Below are 25,676 nucleotides of genomic sequence, written 5' to 3' on the forward strand. Positions count from 1 at the left end.
TCCTTATATTAGCTAAATCTAATGTATTAGAGTAGAAATTAAAGGAGGAAAACTTAAGAGCTGCAGCCAACGTGGGTTTAAGAGGAGAAGGGAAGAGGAATTGAAGTAGAAGGAGAAAAAACTTTTCTTTGGCTTTATATTTTGCATCAATTCCACATCTTTGAGACTCAAATTTGTTTAAGACAAGTGTTCTAATCCCTTCTTATAAAACTCTTAATATCTGATTTCATCTTTGAGCGGTACCACCAATACCACCCTTGACACAGTCTCTAAGACTATGCCATGACGGTTTCATCTGTTAGGTCACTATTTGGGCCTTTTTACTTGGCCCAACGCAGCCTAAACTTGAACCCAGTTGACTCCTAATTGAGTTAGCCTAATTACATTATAAACTGACTCAATTAGACTCAATCTAGACATAATATATTATAAGCGAATCCCATGTTGTCCGGCATGTCATTGGTTATTCCGGTGCTTCGTTCGATCCTTCGGCGTATCATCATCTCCTTTCAACGTATTGCCTAATCAACATGTTGTCTTCTCGTAATATATGATCTCCTTAGCGTAATGTCCGATCTTCTTGGCCCGATGCCCGAATTCACGGACCAAAGCATTCTCTACCGATACGTCGATCGATCTTCTGGCTTTGACATCTAATCTTCTGATATGTTTGCTTCTGCCCAACGTCTGATTCCTCCTACTTTAATCGATTTACTTTTTTTGATCGAAGCTAGTCATACATCACTTAAACGGACATCAGATAAACACTATAAATTTATTTCATCGTCAAAATCCGAGATTCAATAATTTTCCGTATGGGGATGTATTAAAAGGTTAGTTTTATAAAATGATACACCGAATAATTCATAATAAAATAAAGGCATTGATCTAAAATTTTATTGATATATTTATTTATATCAATTTTAGAAAGTCATCTCAATCATGTAAAAATTATGATTGGGTTCGTAAACAAAATTATGAAAAGTTCAATTGTATCTGTAGATAAATTTCTTCTCATTTTAATTTTTTTCTAGATATTAAGAGGCACCCACTCTCCTTTCCATTGTTTTTATTTTTTTATTAGTATCTATCGTTTCTCATAGTCTCAAAAATGCTCTTAACATGATATCTCAAAAGTGATCTTCTATCCTTTCCATTCAATCGGTCCATAAGATAAACATATCAATTATAATGTTTTATATAGACTTATAATATTGTTATGGAGGTGTCAAAGATATTATAATTTTATTAAAAAAATACTATTCTATTTTTATTTTTAAATCAATAAGAATACATATTTCAAACCTGATAATTTTATTTATATTATGTTTTGAGTCGTTGTTCTGCAGTTATAATATTTATATGTCTAAAAAAAATACGATAGTCTTATTTTAAAATAACATAACTAATGTAAAAGTCGAGTATAATATTTTTATCAAGATAATAAAAATCATATAATAATAATAATAATAATAATAATAATAATAATAATAATAATAATAATAATAATAATAATAATCTAAACAACCCGTTCCATTCCCCTCCTCGGGATTGGCCCATCTCGTCCGCTGGTGCGGCCACCCAAGCTGTGTTGTTGAGGCGGGTTGGTGGTAGCGACCAGTCTACCACATGTTTGTTATGCGCTGTATAATTGCATTATGCATCCCCAGACGAACAAACGACCCCTAAGAAATCCGCCACCTTCGGTTTATAGTGCCGCCCGGCCTTCAAGATTTAGCAAAAACCATCGCCAGTTCCTCATCCTCGGCATCTTCCCGTCTCATCGTCGGACGACGACGTCTTCCCTTTCTTCCTCTCCCCTTCTCCTCTCTCTCTCTCTCTCTCTCTCTCTCTCTCTCTCTCTCTCTGATCGACACCCTTAACATTATTCTCGCGATCATTCTTGAGACCAGAGGGAGGGATGTCACCGGCGCCTGGGGATTACGTCTACTTCAAGTCGCAAGTCCCCCTTCACAAGATCTTCGTACGTTCCACCCCAACTTCTTATTCTACTTTGCTGTTGTAAGATCTGCGAAGATCGTCGGTCGATCGAACCGTATCTGCTGTGGTTTGTGCATTTTTTTTCTTTTCCTCTTGGAGGAGGAGAGATTTTGGTGTTCTTGAATCGGTGGGCGCGCAAGAACCGTCGGATCTTGAAGTTGTTTTGCTTTGCGTTGCTTGATAGTTTGGATCTGCGGTTCAGGGAAGGGGTTGATGTCAACCCGGTTGTCCGAGACGTAGTTCTTGACCTGGCATTGGGATTCGTTGTTTGGGGTATATGTCGACTTGATTGCCACCTTTCTTGATGGTTGATGTATCGGTATGACAATACATTTCTAGAATCTCTTTCTTCTTTGCTCCTCGATCATCTCACTTGACCTAAATTTATTCGCACTTGCCCGTGCATCGTTCTTTGCCTCTAATAGAATGAGGGAATTTCTTGTTCTTGATTTGGAGATACGTAAGAGCCATAAGATCTTGTAGTGGTAGTGCTTTTCTATAGTTGCATTGCTGGATTTCTAATCTGCAGTCAAGAAAGGGTTTGGTTACCAGCGATCGTCAGCGACATGCTATCTGATTTGGCGAAAATGCGCACAGAGCATATAATGATATGTTACAAATGCTCCTTAGGTGAACCCATTCAACTAAGGTTGCTCTTTATTGTTGGGATCATTAGGTAAGAGTTGATAAGTATATAGTGAATAATAAATGTCAGTGAACCACATTAGAAAACTTTTGATGTCGTAGGAAATTTTGAAGGTCAATCACTCTGTAGTTAGATGGTGGTAAGTCACTTGTAAAGTCTAGGTTTCTGCTTATAACATGTGGTCTCAGTGAAACCTCAATCGAAATGCTTAATTGTTTGCATACCTTAATATAGTTTCAAAATATCAAGCGCTGCATGCCATGTTCTGTCGCAAGACAATAAACTAATATGGTTTAGCAGATTTAGAAGCACACTTAGTGAACTAGTTTATGTGTTTACAAACGCTTGACCCAGTGGGTGGATATGCCATCCCACTCAAGAAGAAGTGTGGGATGGATGTCAGTTTTTGTAAGGCTTCCAATGAAGCCAGGTTGATTCAGGCCACTGATTTTTTTTATTGTGTTATTTCATATCACAGATTTGATTGTTAGTTTGTGTTGTTGTTGCCTATGTGTGTCTTGATCATATTGGCTTAACATTTTTGTGCAGATTGAAAATAAACAGTGGAGATACTATGATTTTGGCCCCAAGACTGTACCTCCTCTTATTTGTATCCCTGGAATTGCAGGCACTACAGATGTCTATTACAAACAGATCATGTCCCTTTCAATGAAGGTACCACAGGGGAATTAGATTTTCACCTTGTAATACTGCTATTTAGTATTTTGTTTTGCTATGACTCCAAAACTGTGTTGACTAGAAAAAAATAGTTAATTTCATATTTCAACTGCCGCTATGATTTTGGAGTTATTTGGAAGTGAAAGACAGTTCTTCATGTAAGATCTTCATTATCATAATACAACATATTTTTAAGGATAAGATCTTTCGGATCATGAGGCTCTCCATGTAAAAATATGGACATAATGCAGCAACTGTATTGGCACTTCCATATTAAGATTCCACTAAAAGGGTTTCCAACTGGATCTTAAGAAGACTCTTTGTCACATCCCGAATTTATAAAAAAAATAATAAATCAGTATTTTATTATCCATAATTTATATAATAAACTCCCTCCTTTTCTTTTCATTCGTTTTTGAATTCAAATCTTTGTCTTTATAGTAGTAAATATTCTATTAATCAGAAAAAATGATATCTTCTTGATAAGGTCACAAGTCTCTTCCACCCAATTTTCAGATCTATTACATAGTAATAAATTATTCTAAAAATAAATATAAAATAAAAACATATCAGCAATCACACATGCTGGTAGGAACCTTAGAAAAATCATAAAGTTAATTTTCAATATTCATGAAATATAAACAAGTATCAATAATTCAATAAGAAAATATATCTATTCATCATAAAACTTATGCATAAGAAAAATGATGATAATTTCTTACATAATAAACAAAATTATGCATCAGCCACATGCAACACATACATAATAACAAAGGCGTACATCATCCGATGGTGTACTCTCTTAACAACGGATAGAGAGGCATATTCCAACAGCGGATGGAGATAATTCATATCGCACTCCCAATAGCGGATGGAGTGGTATCCCTCACCCGCCCAAGTGGGGACACGTTCCTCCCAACAGTGGATGGAGGAACCGTCTAACCATCACGTCTGACGGCTCGTTAATCCTCGAAGGGAATCGCCATACCTGCCCTCGGCAGGGATACATAAACATTCATGATCATTCATTTACACTCATTTAATCACTCATGCATACATCAAGAAATCAATATGATTAAATACTATGAGAGACCATACTTGATGTAAATCTGCTAGACTATGTTCATCGGTGGCTCCGCATTATGATGGGTCCGTAGCTCCTTTCACAGGTTGCACTCCCAATGTGAACTACTAGTCTAGTCACATCTACTACATGATACTCATCATATCAATATCATAAACATAAGAAAATAGAAAACCAATAATTATTTTCAAATGACATCTTCAGATAAAACCTTTAAATTCATTAAATCATCAAAGCATAAAATATCAATATCTCAATTATCCTCAATCAACCAAAACTCTAATTGAAATAACTCAATTGACTTAAACCAAACTCAATTTGATTATGATCTAATAGAACCAACATCAAATCCTTATAGAACCGATTTGGAATCACCCTAGACTGGTCTAATTTAGATTTGATTGATCTCAATTAGGTCAAATAAGTTTGAACTAGTCAAGTTAGTGTGGAATCACCCTAAACCAGCTTTAACTGATCAAACCTGTTTGATTTAGTCAATTAATGAGCTCGAACCAATAGAGAGGGAGGAAATTGGACTGTGTCGTATAATGCTAACCCAAACCGAATCAACCCACCTGAGTCTTGGGCGGGTAACATACACTGCATATATATATTCCACATACACTGCATATACTTGTTCCAAGTACTAAGTTGAGTTGAAGTACGACAGGTTATATAAAAGGAGCGACTATATGTCTAATGCCAATCGTGTAGTTGGGCAGGCTTAACTTCATGAACTAGGCTAAGCCTCACTTATAAGTTGGGCTGAGCCTTGCCATTAAACTAGGCCTTGCTTGGCTCGCGAGTTGGTCCTAGACACATGAGTTGGGGTCGTATCTAACCACATGAATTGGGTCGTACCTACCGCATGAGCTGGCCGACCTAGCCACATGGTTGGGTCGTACCTTACCATATGAGTTGGGTCATACATGGCCATATGGACTGGATCGTACCTAACCACATGAGCTGGCTCATGCCTAGCCATATGGTTGGGTCATACCTTACCACATGGGCTGGGTCATACATGACCACATGGACTATATCGTACTTAGCCACATGGGTTGGGTCATGCCTGGCCACATGGGTTGGGTCGTACTTTACTATATGGGCTGGCTTCTACCCGGCCACATAGGTTTGGTCATGCCAAGTCATATGGGCTAGGTTGTACTTGGTCACATGAGCTAGGTCGTAAATGATCATATGGGTTAAGTCGATTCGATATGATCGATCAACTTGACTCAAGTCAGACCCCAATTAGACTCCTCTTATCAAATTATATTTCAATATTTAAAATTATTAAAGAATGACTCAAATTCATTAATTAAAACTTTAAATTCATGATCTTAAATTTAAAACTAATTACATTATAGAAATTCATACATAATTTTTGAAACATAGATATATCTAATTAAATAAATTAGAACTACTATGTTAATCCAAAAATAAGAATTTTAATAATTAAATCAATATTAAAATTCACTTAAGCTCAAGAGATTGAGATAAATCAAATAATCATTATAACATCTCAAATCAATTATCATTATTTACTACTCATGAAATTTTGAAAGTAAAATATTATTATGCATCATAAAATAATAATAATCTCAATATCAAGATTTCAAAACATAAATCAAAGCTAATTGAAAAAGAAAGGATCCTACCTCTCTTCGATTATCCCTTCCTCGATATCATCTCCTCGGGAAGTCATCTCCTCAATCCTCCCATTGTTAGGTTTAGTGGAGAATGAGGGAGAAGTAGTCCCTTTATATAGGAGAAGATAGATCTCTCCGAAAGGTAAGTAATAATTTAATTTTTATTTTTAATTTATTTTTCGTTTACTTTCACACATAAAGAAAGTAATATAATATTCATATCTTATTGTTCACACACAAAAATGGAATGTAAACTATTTACTTCCTGAATATCAAATCACTCATTAGGAAATAAATCAATTAATAATTTAATTGATTAGTAGAATTCCTAACTTATCCATGTGATTAATAAAACTAAATTTAATTATTTCCTTAACTATAGTACACAGATATAGAAGTTAGTAATAAAGTAATATATCATTTATAGTAATTAATTTATATTAAGGGAGAAATTGTTGGTGATTACACTCTTTGATGCTGTAGTTGCCAATTTCCTTTTGGACTAGTGGAAATTCAAATAACAACACATGATTAGCTATTGTAATACCAAATTAATTATGCATGATATTGAAAGCAAGATTATCATTTTATCATTTATGTAGATGTAACTAAGAGAAAGTGATATGCATAATTTTACAGAACTTTGGATAATACAAAAACTATAGGAGAAAAAGCTACAAGAGTATTTTGGAGCCAGGAAAGTGTAAGGCTCATAAATCCTGTCTTTTTTCAACAAAATACATTGCAGTATTTTTTCTCGCTATGAAACCCTAGAGACTCCCTAATATGGGAAATTGAGGCTAAAGGATAATTAATTAGTTGTGCAGCTACTGCATGTGAGATGAGTATACAATATACTGAAGGTATTGGCTGAACTTGTTTTTTCAATCTCTATGATATTCTAATTTGTTGTTGATCTGTTTTTGTTATGTATGTTGTGATGACTTGAGAAACTTATTATTACATATTTGCATAATTGTTTGTTATAAAATTTGGCAGGATTATAAACTTCTACTAACAAGTGGTTATAAGCACTAAAGCCTCTATCAAGAGATACCATAGAACATCAGAACAACAACCTGCTGATTAGGCACAAGGAGTAGAGTTGTACTCTTCATCAAGTCTTGAGTCCTGTCATTTTGTTATTGGTTACATTTTTACTTGCCAACAACATTGGTTTCAACATGCTCAGGAATGAGACAGTGAAACTTCTTGACCTCAAGTTTTCTTAGTTTCTTTTTTGATGATTTACACTGCTTTCCTAGTTTTGTTTGATTATTTACTTGCTTTTAATCCATGTCAAATACCAACTATTATTACCCAAGTTTCTAACCATGTTCTCAATTTCCCCATTAGTCCTTTTAATACCTTGTATTATACTTGAACTTGCTACTCATAAGTCCTATCTGACATCATTTTCAGCCATTTGATTGGACGCACTGTGAATGTTGCAATAGATAACTCTCTATAATGGTAAATCAATCTTTGCATCATTCCTGAATGAAATATTGGTTTTATCTTCTTTCAGTTAATGCCGTGAAATCAGGGGATAACTCTGTTATTGTGCATGTTTTTTTTCTTGTGATTTGATTAAGTTCATACTTGTTTTGTTTGTATTTGTTTTGGATATAAATGATTATCTTACCAATGATCTGATGTTATATTCTCTCTCTCCTAAAAGATACCGTGTTCCTTTTTCTTCTTGAAAGGTTTTTAAAAAATTGATCATTATTATATTCAACCGACTTGTTCTTTCCCTTTCTTGATGTCATTCTTAACCACCAACTTTGATCTTGTTATATTTAAGGGTCCAGTTGTTTTATTATTCATGTATATGAAAAAGCGCTGTTCAAATTTGTATTGTACCCAAATTAAGGTGTTAAAGGCAAGCAGCAGGTGTTTTGTTTCTAATCTCTGGATGCCATGTTGTTTTGTATCCTGCACAGATAGGAAAAGGAAAATACTCCTTCCTCGTATTGTTGCATTGCAGTATTTCATAGTAATCTGTTTGTTTTCCTGGATCAGCACCGTTGTTGTCTGTTATCTTTCTGCAGTAATATTATCATTTTTGATCTCCACAGTTTTTGCAACATGAAAATATTTGGCACTTGCCAGAGTATAATCATGAGCTTTTTGCAGGGTTACCGAGTGATTTCTGTTGATGTACCACATGTTTGGAGTCACCATGAGTGGGCTCATGCATTTGAGAAATTCTTGGATACACTCAGTATATATCATGTATGTATATGCATTTGTTCACGAAATTTTGTTGCCTCTAATATCCAATTGCATAATTGTTATGCTCTTTTGGATTTTAGCATGTTAGAGAGTATACTCTTCTTTTCAGTAATGATTTCAGAAAGTATATTTCTTCTTACCTTAAATAGATAAGCATCACTTACATGTGTCTAGTGAAGATCAGGTGCTTGGTATGATGGTGGCCATGCAAGATGCAGTCATACCACTTATTGATAGCAGTGTAATTCATGTGACTGAATGCTAACTGCTCATAGTTTATCTGTGTGATTTGTTTAATACTAATATAGCAGGTGAGTTTATCATAGTCACATGGGTCAATCTATAGACCTATCTATAGAAATGAAAGAAGTTTCTCCATTTCTTCCGAACTCGCAAAAAAGGCACTCAAGGATGCAACTCTACATCTTATGCTATGCTGATCTTCATCATATTGGATCAATTTCTGCCGTCCAGTAGATAATGGTGGTGAGCGGTCAATAAAAGTGATTCTCCTCATAGTACAGCTTCTGCTTGAATAGTCATCATGCTCTAGTGAGATGTTAATGATAAAGTCTTTCTTGTTAATGTTATTGGGTAGACATGCATATCAGTTGTAGTGGGAGATCTTGAGGGCTTCCTCTTGCAATCAGGGTGGTTGGCAAATGACTTCAATGAAATACTCGGTCTATGCAGCTTCTTTGATGGCCGAGGGAGGAGGTGAAGTAGGTGATAAGCAGTATCGGGCTTGGAGAGGTGGTGGTACTGCAGCCATTATGGAGTCTTGGAGGGGGGTTGGTGGTTTGAAGTTCTTGTTGGAGTGTGATGTTGGTAGAGAACTATCACATGAAGTAACCAGTCGACATGTTTCACTAGAGATTTAACATGTCTCCGGCCTAGGAAGCAAGGATTGTTGTTTTGGGTATTGGACTCGTCTCGGTGATTCGTGGACCGGTACATACTAGTTAGTACTAGTGTTTTAGAGAGGTAGAAAAGGAGGGAGAAAGGGAAGGGATGGTGGAGGAACAAAGCGAGGAGGTAGGAAGAAGAGGAGATAGTAGAGGAGGAAGAGAAAGAGGAGAAGAGGCATGCTCGAGAAGTGATTTGGGCAAAGATCATGCATGGTGGTTATATGCAGCAACATCGTGGCAAGCAGTGGTTGTCAGTAGTGATTTGCGTGAGTAGCGGAGGTCGGTCGTGGTGAGAAGTCACGATGAGAAGACGGAAGCGTCGATCGCGGTGAGAAGCTGAGGCGGCGTTCTAGAGAAGCGGAAGCGATCATGGTTCCCCTTTTATATGGTGGACCGGACCGGGGGCAATTTGTCTACTTGTTGTTACTCGGATTAGTGCATACCGTCCTTTTCGAGCGAAACGTCATTCCTTGCTTAGAAGTATAAATAATCTAAAGAATCTTTATGTTCTACACATTGAATGGCCTGGTGAGAATTTAACACATGCTGATAAGCTAAATATATCCATGTATAACTCAAACTTTTTGTTCCCAACTAGCTTCTTTAAAGTCTAGAGAAGACATGCAAGTAATGTTTTGAGCTGTATTGTTGTTACATCCAAATCAAAATTTAATGCATATAATACCAAATTGGTTTAGTTTGTGGATGACTTGACTGTATGATAGGTACACCTTTATGGAACATCACTGGGTGGATTCCTTGCATTAGTGTTTGCTCAACACCGTCCAAGGCGAGTTAAGTCATTGGTTCTTTCAAATGCATTTTTGGAGACACACAAGTTTGCAGCTTCCATGCCATGGTCTTCAGTGTATTTTTCTTGCCTTAACTTCCTAAATACTAGATAAAGCTTGAACTGCTCATTCTTAAATATAAAATTTGAGTAACCAGTTTTTCTCTGTTGTCATGCTAAAAACGTGTTGATAAAGATGCAGCTCCTTTTTTGCTTAATAATCTTGTTAAATGATGTTTATGTATCTTTGTAAGTTTTGTTTATACTTGGTATAGCCTTGGCACCGATAATCTTCTACTTTATCATGTACGAAGTTGTTAAGCAAGGAAATTTGATTGCATGCATAACACTCTTATGGTTGATATGGGGTGGAATATTTCATACTCCATGTTCTAGTATCACTCTTCCAGCCAACTTTATTATCTTCCAGCCAAAAGGGAGCTTTGTTTGGACTTTATTCTTTTGATATTGCAGTGTTAACTGGACACCTTCATTTTTGCTGAAGCGGTACATCTTATCAGGAATTCGTGATGGTCCACATGAACCATTCATTGCTGACTCAGTAGACTTTGTTGTTGCACAGGTATGTTCATGAGAATGTGTCCAGCTTAAGTGATCCATTATCTTTAAATGGTTTCCTTTCAGTATGTTTTCCAGGTATTCTTAATTTACCAGTGCTGAGTTGTGCATGCTATTGCAATAATATCGTTAAACAATAATCTTAAATATTAATTTGACAAAAGGGAACTTAATGTACTAGTAGAAATTCTGTTGGGGTAGCATATGATAAAATCTGACATGATCCAGTTATGTTAATCAGTATAATTCATCCTTTATAACCATTGATTCTACCCCCAAGTTCCACACGTGCTGTTTCACTTCATTTTCTGTCTGCTGAGCTTAAAGTAGTTAGATAGAATATGCTTGTTGAATTTCATCTGTACAAGTATACTGTGCAGTTGTTATGTTAACTTTAGCTGTGTTAAGATGGAGGATTTTAATCTTTTGGACTGATACCTCTTTGGGTAATCATGAACCAGTATGGCTACTGATTTGCACATCCCAACTACAAAAATATCTTGATTATAAAATTGATTTTTTATTGACTCCACAATATTGCTTGAAGAAGAAATTAGTGGCCTGTAGTTGTTGTTCCAGTCCCGGTGCTTGATGGGGGGTTTAAAATAATCCCAGTAGCTGATCTTTCCATAGGAATACAAGGAGAATCTTTGAGACAGATAAATAATTTCTTTCACACTTGATTTGAAGTATAAGAAGATACATGCCACAAACAGGTGATGTTGACAAGGCAAAGCCAACAAATACTAGTCATAGTCTCTTAATATCAAGCCAGATTCATTCTTGGAACAGTTCAACTTTTCACCAACTTTTGAATTATGTGGAGCTTATAATTATAAAAAAAATTATTCTTGCTTGCCAGTATGTATTTCACATGTTATTCAAGGTGGGTGAGGGTCCTGTCCTTCCATGGGTTGAGTGACTAAGCTTGCATATTGTCCTGTCCCTTTCGTGGGTTAGCATTTGTAAATGATTTTTTTCTTAGGTTATCATTTTTAAATGATGAACTTTTTCCACTTTGATATTTTTCTTAAGTTGCTAGATCAGGAGACACCCACATATTTTTAAATGTCCATCATCGGTTGATGTAGAGCATCATTTTCCTTTTTATTAATGAAGCAAGCAGGCACCTATTTACTTTTGTTTCCCTTATAATATTGAGAAACATTTCCATGTGTAGGTTGAGACTTTGACTAGGGAGGATCTATCATCAAGGTTAAAGCTGAATGTTAATGTTGCATCAGTTGGCCCTCTGTTGCTCTCAGATTCCTTCATCACTATCATGGATGTAAGTTCAATACCTACATCTTTTTATTTTAAATTTATGTTATTCTATCATATTTATCAGGAGATGCCCCCAAAATTTTCTTTATATGTATGTATGTATGTATGTATGTATGTATGTATGTATGTATGTATGTGTGTGTGTGTGTGTGTTGTGTGTGTGTGTGTGTTGTGTGTGTGTGTGTGTGTGTGTGTGTGGTTTCAGTTGCCACCATCTTTTCAGATGCCATCATATTCTCCCATAAGGTTTTAAGGAAGATACGATTTTTGTGGTGTTACTGACAGAAGCAAATCAATCTTGCAACGATAATGGATTTCCAATATCTTGCAACGATAATGTTTTGGTGCATAGTTTTTAATAAACAGCCATCTGTTTGCTTATTTGGATTTTCAGAGGGCCCATATTAGATTATAGAAGCATTTAGTTTTCAATACAACTATTTTTGCTCGAACTCATATGCTCTCTGTTTGGTTGTCGATCCCAGATGGATCACTGAGGTCATGGTGCCCAACCTAAACGTCAGTTTGATTTCAATATGGAATTAGGCCTGCTATGATTTCAGTTTTTCATTTATACAAGGTAACCAAAATTTTATAATGTTACAATGTTAAAAAGTTGATAATAAAAGGTTCATTCTGACCTGTTCTGGCTTTGGATCTGACTATTGTTTTAGATTAATTTAATGGTGGTTCTTACGTATTTGGCTGGGTAGTATCAGCAGCTTCGAATGGTTGAGGTGTATAGGAAGAGTTGCTAGAACACAGGGTTGCTGGCCAATGGCGACACAGAGGCCAGGGGAAGGAAAGGATGTCATAATATAAGAGAGAGGAAGAGGGACACTGAATTAGGGCACTGTGATTGGTCCCATGTTCATTAACTGATGCAATTCCCTGCAGACAAACGACTACTGTGCTATTCCCCAACAGCTGAAAGATCAAGTGAGCGAAAGATTTCCTGGAGCTAGTCAAGCAATCCTCAAGACCGGTGGTGATTTCCCTTTTCTTTCTCGTTCTGATGAGGTCAACCTGTACCTCCAGGTAAATCTTTCAGATTCGTTAGCAGTTATTCTGCCTCATGCGTGACTTAACCAGAGGTATGGCAGCTTCATCTAAGACGGGTTGGGGTTGAAGCACAGCCAGACAAAGTACAAGATAGTTTAGAAGATGGAGATGGTGATGATACCTCAAACTACGATAATCCTTCTGGACATGGAGAAAGTGGTGCCACGGATGATCCTCAACAACCCGAACCTATGGGACCCAGTGGCGCCAGTAACGGTAACCTTCAGCCTGAATATACGGGACCCAGCGATCATAGTTTAAATGCCAACTTCTTGCGCAGAGAGACTGGCAGCATGAAAGTACTTGATTCCCTTATCCATTCTCGTGCAAGCTTCATTTATCGTCACATTGTTGCAGTACAACATTGTAAAAGTATAAAAATATAGAGGATATGTTGTCATATATATGCTAAAACCATATTATATAATTAAATTGATTGTTTGCAGTTTAGATGTTCTTGCCGTATTACATGTATTTGCCAGCATGTATTTAATAGTTTTAATCCCCACAAAACATTTTAAAATATCGTGCTTCGTTTGTACCGCTTTCCCCCATTTCTTAGCAACATTCAAATAAAAAAGACAACTAATTCAAAAGAATTTTTGGCTAACATTTGTTGGGAGCTTTGCCCTTTTGTTGCGTTGTGATACCTATTCTTTTCCTCCAAAAGATACATAAATTTTGTGGTGCAAAATATAAAAGGCATGAGAAAATTAAAAACCAATACAGAAATTAAGTTTCATCCACATAAAAGGTCATTTTAGTCTAATCCAAAATCATTGGACTAGCAATCAGAAGGCATAAACTGGCAAAGGTCATGTTTTAGTGCAAGCTACAACAAGAGTATTCCACAAAACATGCTGGAATTGCGTTGCCAGGTCCACAAAACAAGCTACAACAATATATTCTTTACTTCTTTTTAAGTGGATGTTTCCTAGTCAGTATACTTCAAATTGTTTTCACAAAAGAATTCAAATTTTGATAAAGATATCAACTCTTCCTGCGAATATGATAGAAGACATTCATAAGATTATCGAGCAGGAAATGTCTATACGAAGAGAACTAAATTTTTTCTACCAAAGAATTCAATTAGTGTGCATTAGGGTCTTCATATTACCGAGTTGTCACGGACTTAGCTGGTTTTGCCTAAGTCATGCGGCACCCTTGCGTGTCTGTCCGCAAAGATCAGCCTCTCCGAAGCCTCCCATGGTCCATTAGGACTCACAAAAGAGAGAACGGGATAGAGAAAATGTCTCATTCGGGATCCACAAGGTTTCTGAAAAAACTTTATAGATAATGTAAATTACAAATAGACTTTACAAGCTCTGAACAATTATACAACAAAGGGTCAAAATGATCCGTTATAGACCGATAATCTCTCACAAGTGTCCACATGACAACCTTTATTTACAAGCCTAAAGCGGCCACCAAACCCAACTAAAATGAGACTATTAAGCCTTCGGCCGTCCCTATACATGTTGTATAAAGCATGAACATACCAAAAGACACAGACATACATAAGCATTACATCAAACATCCTATTTAGAAGTTTGTCCATAACATTCTCCCCCACTTATTCCTTCAACGTCCTCGTCGAAGCCTTTGCCGACACTGCAACTCCACGTCTTTACTGAATCTTCAATTTTCTGCTCCAGCTGCAATGTGCCTCTTGGCTCCCAATTGCTCTCCGCTGTTGTTTTTAAGTAGTCGAACCTTTTGATCCGCCATGCTGCTTCAACTCGCCAATGACTGAGACTCTAGTGTGGGGTTGGCTGAGTTGTGTTGATCCCTGTTGGTTCCTGTGAATCCTCCAGATGAAGAAAAAGGCCATTCTTACTATGCGACAGTCTCTCAAATGCCTCATGCTGCTTGAACTAGGTGGATGCTTGTTGGAGCTTTAACGAGCATCACCTCACAAACTTCTGATGTTTTGGGTCCTTCCTCCATAAAATTTGCTCATTGACTCTTCTTTCACTTAGTTGTCACTTCCAAGTAGATTCGCATCACTTTCGCTTTCGATTGACATTTCGTTAGGAAATGAAGCGGACAATCTACTCTCAGTAGCACTGATCACCATTGGTGAGAATTTGACAACTATTGTCTTCTATTATCTTCGAATGGTCTTTGAACCTATATAGAGCTCCTCTATTGGATAAGAGAATTGGGGTACTCGGTTTTGCCCATTCTCTTAAGAGTTAAAAGGCAAATGTTACTTGACTTCGTCCGCCTCCTCGAGGTTGTACTCTATGCATCGAGCTAGTTACTGGCCTTCGCCTGCTCTTTTCTCACACTTCTGAAGCACTTGAAGTGTTCGCACTCCTTGCATTGAGTTAGTTATTATGATTTACCTTCTCAATGCCATCGAACTTCTGGAATGTATGAAGTTTTCACCCCAACTTGGAGTAATTCTTTAATAGAATTGATCGCCTCTAGGATTGTACCGTCTTATCCATCAACCCGATCGCCTACTCCACTGAGTAGCAAAGGTACAGCACCACGTACTGCCTGCTTCGTTCCTTAGTCGTGCACTCTTGCATGACCCGAAATCCTTCACTTTCGGCTATCTTGATGAGAAGTTCGTTGACATCGGTCTTACGAAGTTCCTTGGCCTCTGCCCTTCAGCCTTATCTCGGTACTTAGAGTTTACCTCTGCATGCTCCACATCCTCGGCCCCTTTCACGACCAAGCGCTCTTACTCCATGAGAGCAAGGGATCAATGGCTTTCACGGAAGTCCCGCCTCTGCGATACCATGGCGCTGCTATGCTATGGCCCTACTATCCGTTGCCTCGCATCTACATCTCTTTTCTTCACGATCAGTAGATATGTCTCTGTGGCACTCCTCCGAGTCCACCTCCATTCTAACTGATGCTTGATTTTGGGTAGCTAAGTCCCTCTGGACTCGTTGTCGCTTCTTCGCCCATTTTAACTCCCTGCTTTAACACCTCTGTGTTCTCCAAGTAGCTCCCTTTGGTCGATGGAAAGACAAACTGCAACTCTCATGCATGGCCTCTACCATCACATTATAGGGTTTGCACCAATTCTGTTTTCCTTAGCTTCCTTGGTAGCAACGTTCGCTTACTCGACCTTGTCCTCTGACTTGTCGAGCTCCCTTAAGCGAATATAGGCTCTGGAGTAGTCCAACTCTCCAACTGCTTCGATCATACCTCTACATGATCAAGTCCCTCCTATGAGACTCACTGGTACTTACATTCGAACTTTTCCCTTGGTGAAACACAACCCTCATATGCTAATGACTAAGGCTTTCATCCGATACAAAATTCGATACATGCACGAAAGACCCGCATCTACGGTACCATGGCCTTCACTCTTTGAATCCATAGCCCTTCTTGTCGTCGTGTTGTTCACCGAAGTGGAGTTTTCAGTAGCTCCCGATCATACCTCCGTATGATCTAGTCCCTTACGGGACACATTCATGTGTATCACATTGCCATGAACTATTCCACCACGATCCGCTGCACCATGTCGCCTCCTAGTGACATCTCCATTGCATTATGATCCTTGTGGGATGAACTCGAATTATGATCCATCCATGTGTGGCCTCTGCCAATACATCGCAGGATTTCTTCCACCTTCGATTTTGTTCGCTTCTTTGACAATCGACCTTCATTCACCCACTCTTGGGTCACACCTAGATGAAGCACCGCTCTAGGATAGTTCATCACCTAGTAGCTCCCGAAGTTCCCCGACTTCGCTGCAATTAGTACACCATTGTCTGGATCCTGGGCCTTTGCCCCTATCAGCACAATCTTCGCTGCGCACCGCTTCCTTCATGGCAACACTATAGCATATTCTTTAAGAGTACCCACCTTCACGTCCTCTTACCCCGTGCCAAGGCCTTCTGAACCCAACTTCGCCTCCGCAAGTTGAGTCGCCTTAGTTCCTCCATCAAATGCTTCTCCGAGATAAGATACATGTGCCCAGAAGCTCCCTTCATCTTTGGCACCATGCAAGATGAATCTGCTCTGTCAAAATGAAAGACCCATGGAACAACTTGATCATACTCTTGCCTCTGCAAGAGTTCATGTCCTTGACCTCTGTCTAAGGAAAGCAATGTGCCTCCGCTTCATGTTCTATCTTCTATGCTAGCTCCCTTCATACGGCTTGGGTACTTCACAAAGTTACACCCAAGTTGCTCCGCTCCTCGTTTTTGCATTGAGTTGATGGTGGCACTTGCACCCACCATTCCATGGATCAACCCTTCCTTAAGTCCGATCTCAATATCAACTCCAAGTGTGCCTTCATTTATGTTGCTTTGGGTCACTCCCCCACTTGATCTCACTATGCATCCACCAATGCATTCTCTCAAGTGATATCATTCAACAACTCATCGTTGCTTACTCGGTCTATTGAGTTTCGTGGAGTTGTTGTTTGTTAAGGTACTCCTCAACATGTGCGATCTGTTGCACATGATTCTCTCTCTAGAGAGCTGAAACTTATCCCTCCTGGATATCTATCTTGTTGGAGCAATATGTCTCTTCATTTCGGAGACCGCCATCCCCTTGGACTACTCCGATCTGCTGAACAAACTGTGCATTGTTCTGCCTCCTGCAAACGCACTTGCAAGATTGCGACTCCATGTCAATACAGTCCCCTGCTACACCACTCAAGGCCTAGCAATATGCTGAACTCATTGCACACTTCAGCCTCCTACGGACGTATCCTTCACATGCCGAAGAGAATGTTTCAATGCTCTATGGCGCCGAGTTTCGATCGCCTTGGGATGGCCACGAACATTCCATCGTCCGCATACAAGCCCATGCATGAGTACCAAATTCTTCGAGTTAGCAATTCCCCTGACCTCTGTGAGCTTTGCACAACTCTTTCGATCGCTGAACAACTCATTCCACCTTACATTGTCTCATCCTTTACCAAGCTTCTCGCTTGCCTTGAGCACTATCAAGTATAATTGTTAACGTCGAGTCGTAGCTCGAACTTAGCCATCTCAACCTTTATGTGCTTTGAATTCTTCCAAGCTTGCTTGTTCTCGTGGTGCCTCTTGCGCGAAGGGTTCATTCCTTTGAATGTCAATCACAGATGTTCGCTCCTCCGAGCGACTCCATTCCCTACATCATGTCTGTTTTCCCCCTCAAACGATCGCGCGTGTGTTGATTGCCCTCAACACAGCCCCGCTAGGTCCCCCACGTTTGCACGTCAAGTATTTCTATAAGTGCTTGTCCCACTCTGATACCATCTGTCACGAACTTAGCTAGTTTTGTTTAAATCATACGACACCCTTGCATATCCTTCCACAAAAGTCATCTTCCTCGAAGCCTCCCATAGTCCTTAAAGACCCACAAAAGAGAGAACGAGATAGAGAAAACGCCTCATTCAAAATCCACAAGCAAATATTTCCAAAAACACTTCATAAACAATGTAAATTACAAACAGACTTTATAAGCTCTGAACAGTTACATAACAAAGGGTCAAAATGATCCATTACAGGCCAATAATCTCTCACAAGTGTCCACATAATACAACATTTATTTACAAGCCTAAAACGACCATCAAACCCAACTAAAATGAGACTATTAAGCCTTCGACCGTCTCTCTATATGCTATGCAAAGCATGAACATACCAAAAGAGACGAACATATATAAGCATTACATCATACATCCTGTTTAAAAGTTTATCCGTGGCAAAGCAACAACCAAAAACTATGTAAATGTTCCATTTTCAAGAATGTATTATATCTCAAAACAAATTCCCCCCAATGAGTCTGTCTTGTACTAGATAATAATACACCGTAATTGAAGATTATTACAGACCATTAGCCAACAAATCCAAAACTTAGGCCCAGTACAGAAGAATCGTAATGAAATGCTAGAACATGATGCATAGGCTTAGATTCTTTAGCTTTGACCGTAAACCAATTCAGGAGCATCTAGGTAGTTTCAAAATGATCTTTCCAAAATCCAGGTTCTAACTGATATTGGGAAAACGATATTGGCTCTAGTTCAATTCTAGTTCTGAAAAGCAAGAGAGAGATAAGATAAACGCGTAAGGTTTCTTTACCAGATGTGGAAAATACCGCAAGGGTTTCACAGGGCGGGCCATCTGAAAGTTGTTTCGAAGTATTGGAAGAAGACTTGGGGAGGTGCAGTGATCGGGAAACCGGAGAAAGGGTTTCAAAGGTCAGGAGGAGGAAGATTTTGGGAGGACATGGCCGACGGAGAGAGCAAGGAGGCCTGTTCTCCGATCATAGCAGCGAGCCCGATCTACAATTTGGTCGGCCAGGAAATTTGGATACGAAATTCCTGGGGATTTTGTACTAAATAAGGAAAATCTTATCAGAGAGAGCACCATGGAAGAAGGTGTTAGTGTAAGTAACTTTTTTAGCCGTGGCCTCGGGGCCGTCGCGGCTTTGTTCGGGTCCGGAAGGCGGTGATCTCCTTGGGGGCGCTCCTCGGGGTCTCCCAGCAGCCGAGCTCGGTGGTTCGGGTCGGGAGGTCGGGTCGTCCCGGTCGGGAAGAAGCTCCGCCACAGCGCCAGGAAGAGGCGACACCATCTCGCACCTGCACACAGGTCGGGCCAGGAGCTCGGCCCGACCCCTCCGACGATCAAGTTAGAGAAAGATGTGGAGGGGGTTTAGGAGGAGGAGAAACCTCCGTCTGTTGAGTGTGTGATCTCCCCTTTTTCTAAGGGCTCGGGGGTATTTATAGAGGGGGTTTGATGTTACCTGATGTAGCTGTCTGCAGGGCAGGACTGTGCCTTTGGTTGCGTGGGAGGCCAAGCTGCTGCAGGGTATGGCGAGCCTCGGGCAGTGCGTTGGTCAGGGGGATGACGTGTCACATTGCCATTTTTTGCCATATCATATGCCCCCCCGAAAGGAGCTATGCGTCGGTTCTTGCATGCAGAGGGTCCGATGCATGGCTTTTTACTTCAGGTGGGCTGGTCATGCATATCCGAGGCGTATGACGTAGGCGGGCTAGCCGCGCGGACGTGTCTCGTGCAACATGGGGCCGAAGTGCGCAACTCAGTCAGGAAGCCGAGCAGGGTTAGATTCGGGGCCGATAGAGCCGATGAGGGCTGAGGAGCACAACGCAGGCGGGGTGACCGCGCAGGTGTGATCTCGGGAGGCGTAGAGCCGAGGGCCGAGGAGCACAACGCAGGCGGGGTGACCGCGCAGGTGTGATCTCGGGAGGCGTAGAGCCGAGGGCCGAGGAGCACAACGCAGGCGGGGTGACCGTGCAGGTGTGGTCTCGGGATGGCGTAGAGCCGAAGAGCCGAGGAGCATGGCGCAGGAGGGCAGGCCGCGCAGGCGTGGTCTCGGGTGGCGTAGAGCCGAAGAGCCGAGGAGCACGACGTAGGCGGGCAGGCCGCACAGGCGTGGTCTCGGGTGGCGCAAAGCCGAAGAGCCGAGGAGCACGGCGCAGGCGGGCAGGCCGCGCAGGCGTCGTCTCGGGTGGCGTAAAGCCGAAGAGCCGAGGAGCACGGCGCAGGCGGGCAGGCCGCGCAGGCATGGTCTCGGGTGGCGTAAAGCCGAAGAGCCGAGGAGCACGACGCAGGCGGTCAGGCCGCGCAGGCGTGGTCTCGGGTGGCGTAGAGCCGAAGAGCCGAGGAGCACGACGCAGGCGGGCAGGCCGCGTAGGCGTGGTCTCGGGTGGCGTAGAGCCGAAGAGCCGAGGAGCACGACGCAGGCGGGCAGGCCGCGCAGGCGTGGTCTCGGGTGGCGTAGAGCCGAAGAGCCGAGGAGCACGACGCAGGCGGGCAGGCCGCGCAGGCCGCGCAGGCGTGGTCTCGGGTGGCGTAAAGCCGAAGAGCCGAGGAGCACGGCGCAGGCGGGCAGGCCGCGCAAGCGTGGTCTCGGGTGGCGTAGAGCCGAAGAGCCGAGGAGCACGACGCAGGCGGGCAGGCCGCGCAGGCGTGTCCTCGGGTGGCGTAGAGCCGAAGAGCCGAGGAGCACGACGCAGGCGGGCAGGCCGCGCAGGCGTGGTCTCGGGTGGCGTAAAGCCGAAGAGCCGAGGAGCACGACGCAGGCGGGCAGGCCGCGCAGGCGTGGTCTCGGGTGGCGTAAAGCCGAAGAGCCGAGGAGCACGGCGCAGGCGGGCAGGCCGCGCAGGCGTGGTCTCGGGTGGCGTAGAGCCGAAGAGCCGAGGAGCACGACGCAGGCGGGCAGGCCGCGCAGGCGTGTCCCGGGTGGTGTAAAGCTAGAGGGCCGAGGAGTTCGGCGCGGGCAGGCTGGCCGTGCAGACGTGTCTCGGGGTTTATGGAGCCGAGGGGCACGACGCGGGCGTACTGGCGGCACTGGTCTGTCTCGGGAACATGGAGCCAAGGAGCACGACGCAGGCGGCTGGCGGCGCAGGTGTGGTCTCGGGCATTACGCGACCGAGGAGCACGACGCAGGCGGGCAGACCGCGCAGGCGTGGTCGCAAGGGCCATGCGACCGAGTAGCACGATCAGGCGGGCAGGACGCGAGGACGTGGCCTCGGGCACCACGCGGCCGAGGAACACGACAGGCGGTCGGGCCGCGCCGAGGTGGGTCTCGGCAGAGATTGGCCGAGGTGCTCGGTGCAGGCAGGCTGCGACCGAGGGACGCCGCTTAGGCGGGCAGGCCGCGCTGAGGTGGGATTTCGACAGAGAGTCGCCGAGGTGCTCGGTGCAGGCAGGCTGCGACCGAGGTGGTGGGCTTGGCAAGCATGGAGCTGCGGTGTTCGGCGCAGGCAAGCCGCGGCCGAGGGGCGTGAACCAGGTGGATATGGCCGTGGAGGTCGGCGCGGGCAAGCTGGCCGTGCAGACGTGGCTCGGGGTTTATGGAGCCGAGGGGCACGACGCGGGCGTACTGGCGGCACTGGTCTGTCTCGGGAACATGGGGCCAAGGAGCACGACGCAGGCGGGGTGACCGCGCAGGCGTGGTCGCGAGGGTCATGCGACCGAGTAGCACGATCAGGCGGGCAGGACGCGAGGACGTGGCCTCGGGCACCACGCGGCCGAGGAACACGACAGGCGGTCGGGCCGCGCCGAGGTGGATCTCGGTAGTGATTGGCCTAGGTGCTCGGTGTGGGCGGATAGACCCCGCATGGGGCTGAGGCAGCAAGCTGCGATATCAGCCGAGCAACTGAGGCGGGCTGGCCGCGCATGGGGCCGAGGCAGCAGGCAGCGCCGTCAGCCGAGCAGTTGAGGCAAGCTGCCGCGCATGGGGCCGAGGGGCCGAGGCAGCGGGCTGCACCGTCAGCCGAGCAGCTGACGCAGGCTGGCCGCGCACGGGGCCGACGCAGCAAGCTGCGCATGGTGTCGAGGGGCCGAGGCAGCGTGTTGGCTGCGCATGAGGCCGGGGCAGCAGGCAGCGCCGTCAGCCGAGCAGTTGAGGCGAGCTGTCGCGCATGGGACCGAGGGGTCAAGGCAGCGGGCTGCACCGTCAGCCGAGCAGCTGACGCAGGTTGGCCGCGCACGGGGCCGACGCAGCAAGCTGCGCATGGCGTCGAGGGGCCGAGGCAGCAGGTTGCGCCGTCGGCCGAGGGCCGAGGCAGCGTATTGCTGCGCACGGGGCCGAGGGGCCGAGGCAGCGTGTAGCGTGTTAGCTGCGCACGGGGCCGAGGAGCCGAGGCAGCGTGTTGCTGCACACGGGGCCGAGGGGCCGAGGCAGCGGGCTGCTTGCTGCGCATGAGGCCGAGGAGCCGAGGCAACGCATGAGGTCGGCTCGGGTAGAGGAGGTCTCGGACAGGCTGTGGCCGAGGAGCCGAGGCAGCGTGCAGCGTGTTTGCTGCGCATGGTGCCGAGGGGCCGAGGCAGCAGGTTGCGCCGTCGGCCGAGGGCCGAGGGCCGAGGCAGCGTGTAGCGTGTTAGCTGCGCACGGGGCCGAGGCAGCAGGCAGCGCCATCAGCCGAGCAGCTGAGGCGGGCTGCCGCGCATGGGGCCGAGGCAGCGTGTTGCTGCGCATGGGGCCGAGTGGCCGAGGTGTCAAGGCAACGGGCTGCACCGTCAGCCGAGCAGCTGACGCAGGCTGGCCGCGCACGGGGCCGACGCAGCAAGCTGCGCATGGTGTCGAGGGCCGAGGGCCGAGGGCCGAGGCAGCGTGTTGCTGCGCACGGGGCCGAGGCAGCAGGCAGCGCCATCAGCCGAGCAGATGAGGCGGGCTGCCGCGCATGGGGCCGAGGCTGCAGGTTGCGCCGGCAGCCGAAGAGCTGTCGTGGGGTGGCCGCGCATGGGGCTGAGGCAGCAGGCCGCGCCGTCAGCCGAGCAGCTGAGGCGGGCTGCCTCGCATGGAGCCGAGGGCCGAGGCAACGTGTTGCTGCGGACGGGGCCGAGGGCCGAGGCAGCGTGTTGCTGCGGACGGGGCCGAGGAGCCGAGGCAACGTGTTGCTGCGCACGAGGCCGAGGGGCCGAGGCAGCGGGCTGCTTGCTGCGCATGAGGCCGAGGAGCCGAGGCAGCGCATGAGGTCGGCTCGGGTAGAGGAGGTCTCGGACAGGCTGTGGCCGAGAAGCCGAGGCAGCGTGCAGCGTGTTTGCTGCGCCTGGTGCCGAGGGGCCGAGGCAGCGTGTTGCTGAGTGGACGAGGCAGTGAGGCAGCCGAGGCAGCGATGCTGCTTGCCGGTTGCGCATGTGGCCGAGGTGGTCTCGGGTAGGCTGTGGCCGAGGAGCTCTCGGGTAGGCTGTGGCCGAGGAGGTCTCGGGTAAGCCATGGCCGAGGAGGTCTCGGGCACGCGGGCAATTTGGCCGCGCATGTGGGACGCGGGCGGGGTGGCCGCACGCGTGGGATCGAGGGGTCCGAGGCGCGTGGGCTGGTCGCGCGCGTGAGGCTGACGCGGACGGGTTGGCCGCGCGTGTGGGGCCGAGTGGCTGAGACGCGCGGGTTTGTCGCGCGTGTGGGGCCGAGTGGCTGAGACGCGCGGGCTGGTCGCGCGCGTGGGGCCGACGCGGGCAGGCCGGCCGCGCGCGTGGGGGCCGACGCGGGCGGGCTGGCCGCGCGTGTGGGGCCGAGCCGCGCGTGTGTGGCCGAGGAGCTCGGGACGCGCGAGCTGGTTGCGCGCGTGGCCGAGGAGCTCGGGACGCACGGGCTGGTCGCGCGCGTGGCCGAGGAGCTCGGGACGCACGGGCTGGTCGCGCGCGTGGCCGAGGAGCTCGGCACGCGCGGGCTGGTCGCGCGCGTGGCCGAGGAGCTCGGGACGCACGGGCTGGTCGCGCGCGTGGCCGAGGAGCTCGGGACGCACGGGCTGGTCGCGCGCGTGGCCGAGCTGGTCGCGCGTGTGGCCGAGGAGCTCGGGACGCACGGGCTGGTCGCGCGCGTGGCCGAGGAGCTCGGGACGCGCGGGCTGGTCGCGCGCGTGGGACGCGGGCGGGTTGGCCGCGCGCGTGGGACCGAGGGGCCCGAGGCGCGCGGGTTGGCCGCGCGCGTGGGGCCGAGTGGCCGAGAGGCCGAGGAGCCGAGACCGGCCCCAGAAGTCGCTGCTGCTGGTGCAGGTCGGCTGCAACGGAGCGACCAAGGAGAAAGCTAACGTACCGTCATTCCGGGCCCTCCTTCTAGCGCCATTATGTTAGTGTAAGTAACTTTTTTAGCCGTGGCCTCGGGGCCGTCGCGGCTTTGTTCGGGTCCGGAAGGCGGTGATCTCCTTGGGGGCGCTCCTCGGGGTCTCCCAGCAGCCGAGCTCGGTGGTTCGGGTCGGGAGGTCGGGTCGTCCCGGTCGGGAAGAAGCTCCGCCACAGCGCCAGGAAGAGGCGACACCATCTCGCACCTGCACACAGGTCGGGCCAGGAGCTCGGCCCGACCCCTCCGACGATCAAGTTAGAGAAAGATGTGGAGGGGGTTTAGGAGGAGGAGAAACCTCCGTCTGTTGAGTGTGTGATCTCCCCTTTTTCTAAGGGCTCGGAGGTATTTATAGAGGGGGTTTGATGTTACCTGATGTAGCTGTCTGCAGGGCAGGACTGTGCCTTTGGTTGCGTGGGAGGCCGAGCTGCTGCAGGGTATGGCGAGCCTCGGGCAGTGCGTTGGTCAGGGGGATGACGTGTCACATTGCCATTTTTTGCCATATCAGAAGGGTTTCAAAAAGATTTGCGGAGGTCATGACAGACTCAGAGAGGGCGAACCAGGAGCAATCAGGCGCCAGCCCTGATCTGGCCATTGATCAGAAGGGAAATTTCAATCCAGGACTTGAAAAGGGTTCTTCACCAAATCTTGAAAATGGTGCAAAAAGCGGCCTCGCAGAAAGGTTTTCAACGGAATTAGAAGAGGAAGATCTGGAGAGGTCATATGGAACTGGGGACGGCGAGACAGGAGGGTGGCTCCGCCCATCAAGGCGGTATGCGTCCCGATCTATCCAGCGTGGACGATCTGGAAACTTCGATCCAAAATATACGGAAATATTCGCCAAGCCTGGAAGATCTTACGGGGGATGATGAAAGCGGGCCATCAGAAAAGGGTCTGAAAGCATCGTTGGAGGAAGGTTCGGGGAGGCCATGGCGTAATATGAGAGGACGGCCCCCTCGACACAGCGGCACCCGCCCCGATCTAGTCATTGGGGCGGCCGACTGAAGGGGGTCTTTACAAGATCTGAAAAATCTCACCTAGGGCGCAGAGAGCGGACCATCCGAATAAGGTCACAATGCGTCGGAGGAAGAAGATCCCGGAAGTTCGTGAGCGGCTCAGGGAGGGCCGAGCGGGAGCCATTCGCCGTTTGCTTCTAGGCCGGTTTCTTTCCTTGGGTGGCTTCCGATAAAAACCGACCCACGGAGGAAGGGGATCGCGACGGAGAGGAGGGGTAAAGCGGGGCTTGCAAAAGGACAGCCGGCGGTCCGAT

At 45.9% G+C, this 25,676-nt stretch overlaps 1 protein-coding gene across 6 annotated transcripts; it reads left to right on the forward strand.

Annotated features, from left to right (window-relative positions):
• The first annotated feature begins 1,660 nt into the window (after window positions 1-1,660).
• LOC135584362 (uncharacterized) lies at window positions 1,661-13,372 on the forward strand. 6 transcript variants are annotated; one of them, XM_065121005.1, is made up of 8 exons: window positions 1,661-1,984; window positions 3,197-3,322; window positions 8,201-8,299; window positions 9,933-10,075; window positions 10,472-10,580; window positions 11,757-11,864; window positions 12,758-12,898; window positions 12,997-13,372. In XM_065121005.1, the coding sequence occupies exons 1-8, from the start codon at window positions 1,922-1,924 to the stop codon at window positions 13,306-13,308; spliced, it is 1,101 nt and encodes a 366-aa protein (XP_064977077.1). In that variant the 5' UTR covers window positions 1,661-1,921; the 3' UTR covers window positions 13,309-13,372. The 6 variants fall into 6 exon arrangements, 5 of the variants coding, with proteins under 5 accessions (XP_064977077.1, XP_064977079.1, XP_064977076.1 ...); XR_010489344.1 differs by lacking the exon at window positions 12,997-13,372 and adding an exon at window positions 12,346-12,440 and having other exon boundaries at window positions 1,662-1,984; window positions 12,758-12,895; XM_065121007.1 differs by having other exon boundaries at window positions 1,662-1,984; window positions 9,933-9,997; window positions 12,964-13,372.
• The last annotated feature ends 12,304 nt before the right edge of the window (window positions 13,373-25,676 follow it).

The sequence above is a fragment of the Musa acuminata genome, chromosome BXJ2-8 (assembly GCF_036884655.1).
Source record: "Musa acuminata AAA Group cultivar baxijiao chromosome BXJ2-8, Cavendish_Baxijiao_AAA, whole genome shotgun sequence".
In the NCBI taxonomy this organism is placed as follows: Eukaryota; Viridiplantae; Streptophyta; class Magnoliopsida; order Zingiberales; family Musaceae; genus Musa; species Musa acuminata.